At 39.4% G+C, this 14,742-nt stretch overlaps 1 protein-coding gene across 5 annotated transcripts in view; it reads left to right on the top strand.

The window, feature by feature from the left end:
- The window catches only part of FLT1 (fms related receptor tyrosine kinase 1), a 140,417-nt gene that overhangs the window by 80,601 nt on the left and 45,074 nt on the right, over positions 1–14,742 (top strand). For all 5 annotated transcript variants that reach the window (XM_082220238.1, XM_082220237.1, XM_082220236.1 and 2 more), the window contains 3 exons: positions 3,552–3,660; positions 5,921–6,211; positions 11,979–12,125. In XM_082220238.1, coding sequence (XP_082076364.1) covers positions 3,552–3,660; positions 5,921–6,211; positions 11,979–12,125 — 547 coding nt within the window. The remainder of the gene's footprint in view (positions 1–3,551; positions 3,661–5,920; positions 6,212–11,978; positions 12,126–14,742) is intronic.

Raw genomic sequence — 14,742 nt, 5'->3', positions numbered from 1 at the left:
GTCTTCTTTGTTTATATCACAGCAGTGCAGAATGATTCCAGCATGCTAGGGTATGTTTTGTCTTTTTGTGCAATAAATTAACATGGCTTCTCCTTTATGGCTGTGTGTGCACACCATACATTGAAAGCACATTATTTCCCCCAAATAATCTGTAATTTCTCATCACAGAGCCATAATGCTCAGCACACTTAACAAACTATAGTTCCTAGAATTCTTGTGGGGAAAATAATGTGCTTTCAGTGTTGTGTGTATGCAGCCTAAATGCTGGAAGTGAAATCCCATTGGGATGGGATACACTGAACTATCAGGCTTATAGCCAATGATGTAACTGTAAATTTTGACATGCAGGAGATCATTGTGACAGTCTCCAAAGCCATGCCCAAAGGAGAATCCAAAAATACAGGCACCTGTGCTGATCCATTTTATGGAACCAGTTACAGTTAGGTAGCCGTGTTGGTCTTCCATAGTCAAAATAAAAAAATTCCTTCCAGTAGCACCTTAAAGACCAACTAAGTTAGTTCTTGGTATGAGCTTTCGTGTGCATGCACACTTCTTCAGATACATTGAAACAGAAGTTGCCAGATCCTTCTATATAGTGAGAAGGTGGGGAGGGGTATTACTCAGAAGGGTGGTGGGAATGGGAGATTGGCAGATAGCTGAGATGAGCCTGTTGACGACTCTTAACGACTGTAATAGGTCTTACAGGAAAAGGCAAGGGGTGAGAAGGTGAAAAATGGCTTAGTCATGTATAATGAGATAAGAATCCAATGTCTCTGTTCAGACCAGGTCTCTCCATGGTTTTAAAGGATCTGGCAACTTCTGTTTCAATGTATCTGAAGAAGGGTGCATGCACACGAAAGCTCATACGAAGAACTAACTTAGTTGGTCTTTAAGGTGCTACTGGAAGGAATTTTTTCCATTTTATGGAAATAATACTCAGTTTATCAAGGTCACCATGACTGCAGTCCTCAGTGGTGCTTACTTCTGACTGTGTAGGTTCAGTGGGAAAAACATGATGACCTTTAACAGAAGTTCTTCAGCCAGCTGAAATGTATTTATTATTCAATTTTATCAATTTTTTCATCAATTTTTTGAAACAACTTCTAAATGAGTCTCAAGACTATATACGTGAAAACAATTAAAAATAGCTTTAAAAACAGTGCAAAAAAGACAATTGATTTAAAACAATGCAGTATGAACTCATAATGTGTAGATCATTTCACCCAGCTGGAAAACCTATTGAAAGAAAAATGTATATTGTTTCCAGAATGGTGAAAACCTGTTGTGCCTTAAGAGGGATGCTGTTCCACAAAATGGGTATAGCCACACTGGAAACCCTTCTCCAAGTTACTGTGGATCAGGGTTCTGATATTTTAGGGACTTAGGTGGGTAACCTTCCTACAAACACAGTGACTAACTGGTAAGGGGTAAGGCAGTCTCTCAAGTAACCTGGCCCTGAGCTGCATCAAGTCTTATATGGACTAGTAGCAGATCAGCCAGTGTAGATCCCCCAGATAAGGTGTTATATGCTGGTAATAGTTTATTCTTACAACCATCCTTATTGCCATGTTCTGTATTAGCTGCAGCCTCTGTAGCAACCTCCAGGGTAGCCCCACATAAAGAGCATTACAGTAATCCAGCCTTGAGGCTGCTAATGCATGGGCAACTGTAGTCAAATTATTCATTTAGCTTCAATTAGAAATGCTAACAATCTTGCAAATAAGTGTTGCCATTTGAACTTCTAGTGTAAAGTAGCTCAATTATTTTCCTCATTCTCTGACTTCCTACATGCTAATCTTGAACAAATAACATTGGAAAGTCTCATTGTCACCTCATTCATTTTGCCAAAACATGGAGTTTCTTCCAATTATCTTGGCACCCCAGGACATGCCTTCATTGCTACCTCTCTGGAAAAAAACCCTGGAGCTGTCCTCTCCCATGTGTATGCCCTCCACTGTTCTACTGCTTGTAGCCACAACTGTTTCTTTTTACACAAAAAGTACTGCTGTTTTCTGAGATGGCAAGAGGGGAACGGCTGAATTCCCAGACCAGTGGAAATATCAGCACGGCTAATAATGAAATCTGCATTCAGAATTCCAGAATGTATTTTAAAATGTCAACCAACTGTCATTTTAAAAACTTGCCCAGATACATGTACATGAAAGATTGATTCTCTTAGGTGTGATGTTGAGAGTTTTATGTTACAAAATAATTGCTCCCATTGTTAGCTACTTGCTCTTCTTATCTGTGGCTAATCACAAACAAGGGAAACATTTGCTTTGTAAGCAAACCTTCAGAGCAAGAATGAGATCTATCCTTGAGGAAATAGCCAGAATACCAGTTTGAAGTATGCCACATCTTAGTATTTGAGTGTTAGCAAGATTATACAAGAGCTTCATTTAAGAATGGGTGTCTGTTCTCATTCCCATGCCCTTCCTGTTTTCAGACAAAATGAGATTTGTCCTCAGAATCTCCTTCTTACACTACCCTCTAAGTAGTGTTATAGAACAGTGGTGGCTAATCTGTAATGTTGTTGGACTCTGATTCCTATCAGCCTCAGCCAGCATGGCCATGTCTGACATGATGGAAGTTGCAAGCCAGCACCATCAGAAGGGTCACAGGTTCCCCATCCCTGTTATAGAAAATTTGATATATACTTGGCATGTCATTTTGTTTTTTTTTAAAAAACACAAAGCAAAACGCCACCTGAATTACCTATATAACTGTGTAGCGCGGGGGTGTGATTCTTAATACCCACTGCAGTGAGACAAGATAAAGTGTGGATAAATCCTCAAAGCCTCAGGTGCAATAAGCTGCTTCCAAACTCTGCTGTTGTAGGAAACAGAGAGGTGGGGGCAACAGCATCTTAGGGCTCCACACAAATGATTATAGTCTGCATGAGTGATGCCTTCGTGTCCAACATGTTGGTCCCAGGCTACCAGTGGGGAGGAGGGTGGCTGGTGAATGGAACCAAATGTACACTTCATCAGGATCAGACCTATGTCTGTGAGTCTTCTGAGCTCCTTGGGCCTTGGCCAGTGCCTGACTTGGCTGATTTTTGCTGCTGACCATGATTGCATCTAACATGTTAAAGCCAGGATACAAAATAGTAATTTTTTTTTTTAAAGTTAAGAATTAACTTCTACTCTGTTGCACACATGTATCTACATTTTCCAGTATTTTTCTTGCCAACTCCCTTGGCTGGCTGAGTGACCTCTGTGCATCCTGTGGGGTACAGCTCACAGTGCCACACCTAATTTATTGTAACCTGTCATCAGTACATCATGAGAATGAGATAAATCCATGTTAAATCCTAAATGTTCAGAATATAATGATTCTGGAAATATAAAGGCCTCCTGGGTAAGCTGCCTTCCTGTTATGATTCCATTATTTCCTTGGCTTTATATGATGGTGGCACCTCCTAGTTGCTGCACTGCTTTTCACTGAATTAATGGAACAACTGAATCGTGTCAGTGTCAGTAGTCAGGAAGATCACTGAAAAATAATTATTAAAAACGGATAAGAACTAAAACTATTCTTTCCCCCAACAGACTGCTAGCATGTTGATTGTGGCTGAATCCAGGTCATCTGGAATCTACAGTTGCATAGCTTCCAATAAAGTGGGAAGTGACGAAAGAAATATTAGTTATTTTGTAACAGGTGAGATACAATTAATGTGATATTAAATCATACAGCTATTGATTGACTACATTTTGACCCATTTGTGTTTGGAGGGGATAACTATAGTGAATGAAAATAACAAAAATTATAGGGTGCTAATAGATTAATCCTTATTCTGGAATTATTACTGGCTGGGAATTTTCTCTTCGTTACCAGCCGCCATCTGTGACTTGTGGGCTATTTTCTTCTTCCCCTTAAGGTATTATTACAAAATACCTTCAACATGGCTGGTTCACTTGTAGCTCCGTCATGTATGTTCACAGCAAGGTATGGGCCTCCGAAGTGAGCATTGGTCTCACATGCCCTGCAAGAAACCAAATGCATGCTGGACTCTATCCATGAGATCTGCCAATCTCCCATTCCCACCACCCTTCTGAGTAATACCCCTCCCCACCTTCTCACTATATAGAAGGATCTGGCAACTTCTGTTTCAGTGTATCTGAAGAAGTGTGCATGCACACAAAAGCTCATACCAAGAACTAACTTAGTTGGTCTTTAAGGTGCTACTGGAAGGAATTTTTTTATTCTATCCATGAACATACTGGTGTGGATCTATTATGGGCTGAACTAAGAAATTACTTTGTAGCATGAGAAAAGCACTTGGGTGAATCCATTCTAACAAGTTGTTATAACAAGCTTACCCTTTTCTCCTTACAGTCAACTGCTCTTGCTGAGGGAGAAAAAACTCCACAAAAAACACCACCTTTAAACTAATGCCAGTACAAAATGCTGATGGCTGTGAACAAAAGGCCAGGATGCTAAAAAGGATTTCCTTTCAGTATATTCAAAATAGATACTTCAGGGCTAGACTGATTGCTAGAAGTTGTTAGCTTTTCAACAGCTTTCAAGTTTGTTCTCATTTGAAGACTGGCTTCATCAGAGAATGGCAGGAAGGGGACAGGAACATATCTGGGGCAAAAAAAAAAAAAAAAGCCTTCTAGGGCCTGTAGAGTGGACCAGATGAATATGTCCTGGGACATGTGTACATTCTGACCACAGGGTAGAAGCACTAGATTCAATATAAGCCTGATCCTTCCCCTATTTTTTGTGGTTGTTTTGCTGGCACACAGCAGGGCCATGGGTGTGTTTGCAATTACTGAGGGTGAGACAGGAACAGCAAAGCCTTATCTCCTGGCTGACCAGTGTCACTAAAGGCATTTTATTTTGAGATTCCTGATGGTGCTTGGCAAAGATAAACAAAATCTTCCATCAGGAAACCTGGGAGCTATTTCCACAGGAAGTTTCAAATCACTACAGTAAATAAAACTCTTTTACATCATTCCAGCCACTCGCTATCCCGCTTTTCTCAGGCTTTAACAAATTCTATGAGGTGGTTATAAATCAGGAGTCTTTTAAAGAAGAACTTAGTGTAATGTCTTCTTCTAAAATCAGTTTGTTTCTTTTGTCTCAAAATAGCCTGTATACAAAATTATCTCTTTAAACTGGACAGTATTTTTAACATTATGATAGTTACTTTATCAACTGTCCTGTGATCTCTGGATGAAGGGTGATACAAATGTAATAAATAATTATAATATATAAAGTGCGCATTGTGTCAGGATTAGACATAGATATGTCACTTAGCTTTTGCTTGATCTTTGTGTGCAATAACCTGGTTTGTTCATTAGCTAAGTAACATTATATATATGGGAAATGGAACCTGTAACCCAGCAAATGTTGTTGGACTCCAGTTCCCATCAGCCTCAACCAGCATGGCTAATGACCAGGGATGATGGGAGTTGTAGTCCAGCATATCTGGAGGCCCAGAGGTTCCCCATCCCTGTGCAGGAAGATGTAGCTTTCACATTAGGCTATATATTATGTAGCTCAGAATTTAGCTCAGTGCAATTGCTACTTATACTAAGATCCTTATAATAATTTAAACATAGCAAATGTAAACTGGAATCCATTTCAAATGCTCACCTAATCAAATTCAGGCATAAATATTGATCAGGCAACTGAAACGGGTAATCTAAAGTTATACAGAGGCTATAAAGGAAATTTTATGCGTATATGATTAGACACCAGTTTTTATTATAAAAGAGAAATCTGAAAATGAGTTTGAACTCTCTATAAATCCTCACAGTCATGAGGCCCTCACTCCTTTGAGAAGCTCAAAAACATGGTCCTCTTTCATTGTTTCCTTGGTAGGAAGAGCAAGAGTTAGCTTCAGATGAGTTTGTGTGGGAGAAGGTGGACTGTGCCCTATGAATAAAAAGTATGTTTTGTTTTTTGACAGATGTGCCAAATGGATTCCATATTAACTTAAAGAAAGCACCAATTGAAGGAGAAACCTTGGTGTTGTCCTGTTTAGCCAACAAATTTCTGTACAAAGACATTGCCTGGTTATTACCGAGGACAGTTAACAACCAAACAAGAATAAAAAAGGCAGCCACTAAGGAGTATTCCATTGGTCTCACTCTCAGCATCAAGAATGTTTCGCTTGAACATTCAGGCACGTACACCTGCCGAGCAAGGAACATATACACTGGAGAAGAAGTGCTTCAAGAGAAAGACGTTACAGTCAGAGGTGAGCACTGTAACAAAAAGGCTGTTTTCTCACGGATCCGCAAATTTAAGAGCGCAAGGAATGATTGTACAACACAACACAACATAAACCATTAAAGGACTCACTAAAAAGTGAAAGTTCTCTCATATAATCTTGATTGATTACTGCTGTACACTTCCAAAAAATGGGAGGTTTGGACATAGGAGGAGTAGCCATGCAAAAATGAACCAAAAAGAGAGAGAAAATAAACAACAAACCCCCAAACCTGGGCTTGCATTTGGCTCAGGAAGATATGTTCTGCTTTGACAAAGATATGGAAGTTGGGATTTGGAAGACTTCCCCATCCCCTGCACTGAATTTTGTGTGTTATGTTGTATTGTTCTTTGCAGTCTCCCACCAAGTGCTAATGAAAAACTTTGGACTACCTTCTCCTCGGCTTTGATATTCGACCTCCTCCTAAGTGTCAAAGCTGCATAAACTGAAAACACTTTTTTTAAAAAATAGAAAAAACTGCTGGCTTGGGTCAACATTGGACATTTTATAACTTAACTTTAAAGTGCAGAATAAGCACGGCTCAGTTCGAGAGATTGACTGGACTACAGTATTTTTTACTTTAATCTGCTCTTTGTGGATTTATAAATATTGCCTGCTGAGCAAGTTCTTATGCTTATTTATTTGAAATCATTTTTCTACACTAAATATATTAATCTTTTTTTAAAAAGAAAACCAACAATTCTCAGGGAAGGCTCTGAGGACGCAGAATAAGAAATAAAAATGTTGAAATAAGGCACAGCCCTCTTGTATTGTTTGCATGAATTAGAATATTTAAACCCACTAGAGTTGGACCCTCTTTCTTTGAACAAATAAACTGTGGTAGCTTTCCCAGTGCCCTCCCTTTGGTTCCCTTTCAAATAAATCACAGTGCTACTGTTAAAGGTGTGTTGACATCAATGGGAAAACTCTTTCCTGATTCATTATGGTATAGTTGTTGTAGCTATCTTTATAAAGGAGAATCACCACATTTACCCCTATTGATGAGATTCCAGTCATCACAGAAAAATGTTTAATGTATTTGTCCAAATCTAAATTTAAAATTAAGGCTTTTAGGAGATATATATTATTTATACACATGCACACACCATTGCTTTTCATATGCAAATGATAATAGGATTTAACATGGGGATTTAAAAATGACTAAACTACTGATGAAGAATTAAAAGTAATTTTTGTTACTTTTAAGCATTCCTTGTCTTTCTATTTTGTGATCTTATTTCAATGTGTTTCTGTGTATTATAAAATCTGTATAAGAAAGAAGTTACTATTTTTAATAGATCTGATAATTTTATTTTTTTACAATGCATATCTATTATATTTGGAGGGTCGTTCATTTATGATTAATTATTATATAGAATTCTTTTAGCCAAGCATGTGGGGATCACAATAGCGACAGCAAAAATGGGAACAAAAGTGGCTTTGCTATTAAAACAGAGGGTGACAACATGACAATTTCTGGTGCCTGAGAACTCACCCACCCATTTCCTCCTTCAAGGTAGCAGGACCGTGTCCCCCAGCCAAGCTTGTCGTTCACGTGGGAATTGCTTTTGTCAAGTGTGAACTGGTAAACAATAGCATTTCCCCATCATGCCAGTTATGTGGAGCCTAAAATGATTTGAAAACAATTAGCTACCTGGAAGTTGTCAGGGTAAAGAAAAGAATTATTGTTCCTATCTTGAAATTTCACCTATAGCCTTTTTGTATACAGTAGATCTTTTTTCAATATTACCATGATAGCTTCCAGAAACAATATGCATTCTGGCAAAGCAACTTTCTGCTGCTGTTTTTAATACGGTTACAAAGCCAATCCGATTATTGGTAACTGCATTCCAGTGACAGCAAGTGTATTTTACTGTGCATTCTTGGAGGAAAACAGGAAGAGAGAGCCTCATCTCTATAGAAGTCATATGTCAGAAAATATTTTATGGCAAGAAGTAGGCTGCAATGACAGGACTTTATGAATTTGCAGTAGCCTGAAAACTATAGTTTAGGAGTTTGAAGAAGCGAAAGAAGCTGCTGACCGTTGGATTCAATCCACCAAGCACTGATTGTGGGCCAGCTCCACAGGATCAATTGGAATAGCAAGCATATAAGCCTGGTTTACAGTCTAATGGAAAGGTTAGAGCACAATACTCACCTGTGGAAATAAAGGTTTATAGCAAATCCTAAGGAAAGGAAGGCATCCTGGCAATTCCATAACTTGGAGTTGGCCAAAGCTTCAACAACCATGTGCTGCAATAGTTTGAATGATTGTTACTGCATCACCACCCATGTTGGAATGTATGAAAGAACCTCAATAATCATGTGTAAGAAAAGGGGCTTAGAGGAGTCCCTTTTTGCATTGTAACTGATGCATAGATACCACTGCTAATACTGATTACTGCAGTTGCACTGGAAAGGGATGGATTTTGTTCTTTGTTGGATGATTTATAATTCCCATATATGATGTGGAGAATAATTTTAAATTACATTTGTATTTCTTTAAGTGCATATTAAAAGTTCAGATGTGTATTTTCTGACTTATCGGTCATTCAACTGATAATATAAGTTGCCTCATAAAGAGATTCAATTGTTAAATGAAATGAGCTGTGCAAAAAGGAGCCAAGATATGTTTAATGTTTTCTTTGTTGGTCATATTTATGTGAGGGTTTTTTTCTGTCTCAGGGTTAATTTTCTTCTTGCTACAGAAGGCCTAGGTCCACCAATTTGACGGTAGCAGAGGAATTTATACTGCCTCTGCAATTCCATTCATGTTTCTGTAGTTAAAGGATACAGTCCACCATGAACTTCTCCTGTACTGAAATTTATACTGAAGTTCCCTGTTAATTGTATGCAAAATTGGCTAAATGGTTGCAAGTCAAATCAAAAAGAGGTTTCTACCCTAAGGTCAAATGAAAAGAAGCTAAGCTAGTTAGAAGTGCTTGTGAAAATCCCAGTCTGTTACATTCATGAAACACAGAAGTAGGAGTAAGGAAAAGAATGATTTCTTGCCTTAATCAAGCATTTCCAAATCAGCTAATTATGGCAATAGCCTAATAGAAAGTATGTGAAAAGTGATGCAACCTTATCTTTAAGCAAGAAAGCGTTTTTCAATATTGAAAACATGTGTATGGCTATAAACAAATTAAAATTAATCAGAAATAACATACAGACTTTGTGACATCTGTTTTTTATGGTTTCACTGTCTCAAGTGTCTTGGTTCTGCTGTTTTCTGTAGAAACCCATGGAACACAAACTTACATACCGTATGTGGTTAGATTCATTCATCTTTTTCTCTTGGCAAACACATTTTCAACTATCATGCCTTTATAGATAGCACTTTGGCAGAAACAAAAATTAAATAAATGGACAACAGAATATAAACTTCCACAATCCATTGCAAAAAAAGAAAATAATGAGAAAACGTGGGAGGGTGTCTTGATCATTTGTGAAGAAGTGCTCTGTAACTACACTTCATACTAGTTTCCTGGTTATGCTGCACCAAGCAGTTTATAACCTAGCTGGACACAGGATCAGTACTACAATATTTGGCAGAAATTATGTTCAGTTACTGGGATTATTTTTAGAAACGATTTTTTATGTTATGTTTTTAACAGCCTGTATATAAAAGGACAGAAGGAAGCTTACAAAAATGGTTATTCTTTCAAATAATTGGTCTGTCAAAATTAATGATAGAAATCCTCATCAGATCTTTGTAGGAGTCCAGCTTTCCTACAAAGAGAGGAAAAGCCATTGTGTAGCCAAGTGAGCGCAGTTCTGACCTTGATCACATCACACAGGAGCATATTATTGCCAAAATGAAAAGAATCTTACCAACATCTTATTCTACCAATAAGCATTCTTTATTATCACAGTGAACATTGTCCAAAAGATTTCTGGTAGGGGCACCTGAAAAATGAACTAAAGGAACTTAGAGGAGAGAGAACTCCAGGATCCTATAGGATTTTTCAGGTTCACATGTGCAGTGAGTTATCTTCATGAGATCTCTGGTTAAATCAATTAACAGGAAGAGGACATTTGAGTGGAAATGGGTTGTGTCACAATTGGCACAAGAAATATCAATCATAGAGAAATATCTTTGCTAGATGGCTGTTCAAAACTGCTTAGGAAGAAAGAAAACCACAAAGGATGAGAGGATTGGCTGGAAGATAGAAAGCTAATTAATTAGATTAGTCTCTTTTTCATATTTATATTTTATGAGGTTGCTGCCTTAAAACATCTCACATGGTGACTGACTGGGTAATCTGCATGTGGAGAACAAAACCATATTATGCGGAGATAACACTGAAAACAATTTGATTCTATACTTGGTTCATGTGTGGAATTAAGGCACTTGAATTATATGCCTAAATGTGCTGGGCAGCCTATTATTAAAACACATTTAGTAACCAGATGTTAATAAATGGGATGAAAAATGGTAAAGCTACTCTGAGAGGTGCACAAGCTGCAGAATTTACAAAGCTCAATAAACAACCTCTCCAGTCCACTGAAGGCTTCAGATTGACCTGTTGCCATGTTATAATGTTCACTTGTTTTTTTGTTGGCTATTTGATATTGAACTAACCAAAGGCCTCTCACCCCAGGCCTGCTTGTACTGTTTAGTTTTCAAGTATGGCTGTCATTATTATATTATATTATATTATATTATATTATATTATATTATATTATATCTTATGCAATTTATTTAAATGTTTCCCTCCACAAGACTCCTGGGAACTGTAGTTTTGTTAAGGGTACTTGGAATTATAACTCTGAGAGTGTAAACTACAGTTGTCAAGGTTCTATGGAAGAAGTAATGTGCTTTAAATATGCTTTAAATGTATGGTGTGTATGTAGTCTAAATAATAATAATCCAAACCACATTCACAATACAGACAGACAGTACTCTATTGTGCTTCTAGTAGAGCAACCCTTTGGGTTGATGATGCTAGCAAATACTTCCAGAATTGTAACACATTTCAAACTGGAAAGAAAAGCCTGCATTCTTCTTTGTAGAGAAGTCGCCTAAAATTTTGAATAAAAGCACCAACCAGCTTGGCTGATTTGTATTGTGCTGCCTCTTGTTAGTAGTGATTGATTAGGGAGTGATACTGTCTACAGAACCAAGGTCTATTCAGGATATTATTTTCCATGTACCCAGAGAAACAACATGGACAAATTCAACAGGCACCATTTGATCTATTTTGAAACTCTCATTCTCTTGACCTACTGCAGCAACTGCTTAGATGTACACTGTGCATGCATATATATATATATATATATATATATATATGCAGGTTTTGGTGTCTTCGGGTGTCTTCCCGTGTAAGAGTCGGGGTGTCTGTGCGACGTTTCGACGAGGTCTCACTCGTCATCTTCAGGCTGGTGCTTTCGGCTTCTTGTTACTGGAAACAAGAAGCCGAAGTTCCAGTAACAAGAAGCCGAAAGCACCAGCCTGAAGATGACGAGTGAGACCTCGTCGAAACGTCGCACAGACACCCCGACTCTTACACGGGAAGACACCCGAAGACACCAAAACCTGCATTCCTATACCCGTGAAAATCTACGAAAGCAAATATATATATATATATATATATATATATATATATATATATATAACAGAAATAAGTATCAAACAGCTAAAAAAGCTATAGCTTGTATACGGCAAGCATTTTTTATTTTTATTTTAGTTTTTTTAAAGGAGGAGGTCACAGCTCTAGAAACATGCTAACTGATGTGTCAATGTGTTTTGTAGCTCAGGAAGCACCGTACCTGCTGAGGAACCTCACTGATCAGGTTGTCAACAGCAGTCACTCTGTTAGTCTGGAGTGCCTTGTTCATGGTGTGCCAGAACCTCAGATATCCTGGTTCAAAAACAACGCACAGCTACAGCAAGAGCCAGGTGAGTGCAGTACTCGCCATAATTTATTCCTAGATGACACAGTAACATGGGGCCTGCTTTGCAATTCACATCTCTAGGCTTATCCACTCTTAGAACTAGATGGCCGTTGCTCCTCACAGCAACCTGAGTGCCTTTGCGAGTGATAACCACTGGTTAGACAGATGCTGCACTTATTCCTGTTTGGACCACTGGTAGTTCATTTCAACAACGGAGTCAGCCAAAATATTTTGGTGCTTATGCAGAATATCCAAATTGCACTCTTATACAGGCCCAAGCTAAAAGTACAATGGTCTGAGTACAGACCATTTGATGCTCCTTGATTGCATCCAAAATAAGCCATCTGAATCATCTGCTTCCCTCTTCCTCCTGGCAGATCCAGCTTTGATCAGCGCAATGACAATAGCACCAAGCCAGCCATCGCTGTTCCAAACGCCATGCTATACATCTTGTTTGTTTTTATATGGCAGATTATTTTTTAAATCCCACCCTTCAAAGAACATTTTCCAGGGTGGCTTGCAGAGAACAAGTTATGAGCAACTTCCTCATGCACTTCCTGTGTTGGCACCCTGCAATCACTGGAAGACCTGCCATCTGGAAGTGCCTTAAATGTACTTCAAGAATGCTTAGATCTAATGTGTTCTTGGCAGGCAAGTGTCCAAAGACCCTCCCAATAAAAGAAACCTGACCGCCAGCATATAAAAGAAACTCGACTGCCTCCATAAGTCTGACAGTTATCCTCAAGCATACTGCTTGAGGGGCACCACATTGCCTCCTCCTGCCTATAACACTGTGCCAGAGTTTGGAGACCGATCTACTCACTAGAAAGTATAATTTGACATTGAAAAATGTGGAGTATTGCTAGATTGAGGGCTCACCCTCCCCAGCCAGAAAATCCCTCCTCATGGAGAACTAGTATCTCAGTGACAAGCATTATAGTCTGTATTTTCCCTCAGATGCAAGTTTTCTATGAACAGGGTTTTGTTTTTGGTTTTTTGGTGTGTGTTTTTACTGAGGGGGGGGGGAAATCCCCACTTAACACTGAAGTGTACAGTCCAAAGATTTCTGGGCATGACCAAAGACTGCATCCCTGTCATTTATTTTATTTAAAATATTTCTATACTGCCTGTCATCCAATAAATATAAGAATTATTATTTTTATAGTTCAAATACAGTAAGACAGCAACCATCAAAAAAGGGGGATAGAGGTTTTTAAACAGATGAACTACTACCAGGGACACAGATTTCCTGCATTGGCAGAGAGTTGGATTAGATAACCGTTGAGGTTCCAGCTCTATGATACTATATTCACTTCTCAAGCTTAGAATACTTTATCAGCAGCATTTCAAACTATTATGTCAACAATATACCATTATTTGTAGACTATCAGCAATGTGCATTGGGCTTTATATTGGTTTATTTATGGAAACAAACGGTAAGAGCAACATGTATTATGGAGAGTGTGTTTGCTACTGCTTTGTAAAACATCCTCATACTATAAATGACAGCCATATCTGTCTTGCAATTACATTATGATTATGGCCTACGTTGAGGAAAGAGGAGAAAGAAGCAACATCTGGAAGAGTATTCTCATAGCATATTTCCTCCATGATGACCAGTGCCACACACCCCCACACCTATTTTTAGCTATTTAATAGCGTAAGCAACTCCTTAAGGTCAGTCTCCCCATACAAGAACATTTACAATTGTACCATTCTCCCACCCCATTTTCCCAGGCAGTGAGAAGCTCCGGGGGGAGCCACTACAAGGTCAGTTTCCTGGTGGGGGAAAGAGTTCAGTGTCTTGCGCCATGTGTGTAAAATCTATTTATTTACTAAATTCGTTGGGCAGGAAAGGAACAGCCTCAGACGCACCCATACAGAGAGTGTGCTGATCGCAAAGTAGCTGCAGCTTGCTCAAAGGAAACAACGTAGGCTGAGATTCCAGTTGCAAAATCTCAGGGCACTTCTAGACCAACGTTTCCCAACTGGGGGGGGGCGTATGGCCCCTTGGGGGCCCCCCATGATGTTTAAAGGGGGCCACAGGTGAAAATTGTGTAAATGGGGGGCCACGGCACAATACTAGGGCACCACAGAGGGAAGTGAAAAGTGAATTTAAAAATCCTGATTGGCTGGCTATCGGCTTGGCCAATCAAAAGCAGGTTAGGGAGTGGCCGACCAGGGCCTAGCGCTCCACGTGTGTTTTCTTGGAGCAGTCCTGGTTTGTTTCTGGCAGGAGAGGGCGATCGCTGAGGCTCCTGTTTTGACCAGTATAGCCCGCGATCCAGAACCCCCAGCTTAGGTAAGTGCAGTAGCAGGGTGACACTGGGTAGGGCTGTGAGAGCTGGAGCTGCTTGTTGCTGCTGCCAGTGCTGCTGCCAATGCTGGACCCAGCCTGGGCCTGACTCTGCAAAGTGCGGGGTGCAATCTATCCCAGCGCCTAGTGGAGCGGGGCCGTTTGGTGCTGCTGAGTGGCTCATAGCCCCTTGGCAGCATCAGACAGCGTCAACCCAGCTCCACAAGGCACAGGGTGCAATCTAGACCAATGTTTCTCAACATTTTTTCGACCATGGCCCCCTTCTGACCTTGCTTCCTTCCTGTGGCCCCACTGTCTTACTGGT

This window comes from Podarcis vaucheri (assembly GCF_965113315.1).
Source record: "Podarcis vaucheri genome assembly, chromosome: 4".
Lineage (NCBI taxonomy): Eukaryota > Metazoa > Chordata > Lepidosauria > Squamata > Lacertidae > Podarcis > Podarcis vaucheri.
Note: the sequence above shows the minus strand (reverse complement) of the source record. Positions and strands in the feature narration are given on the sequence as shown.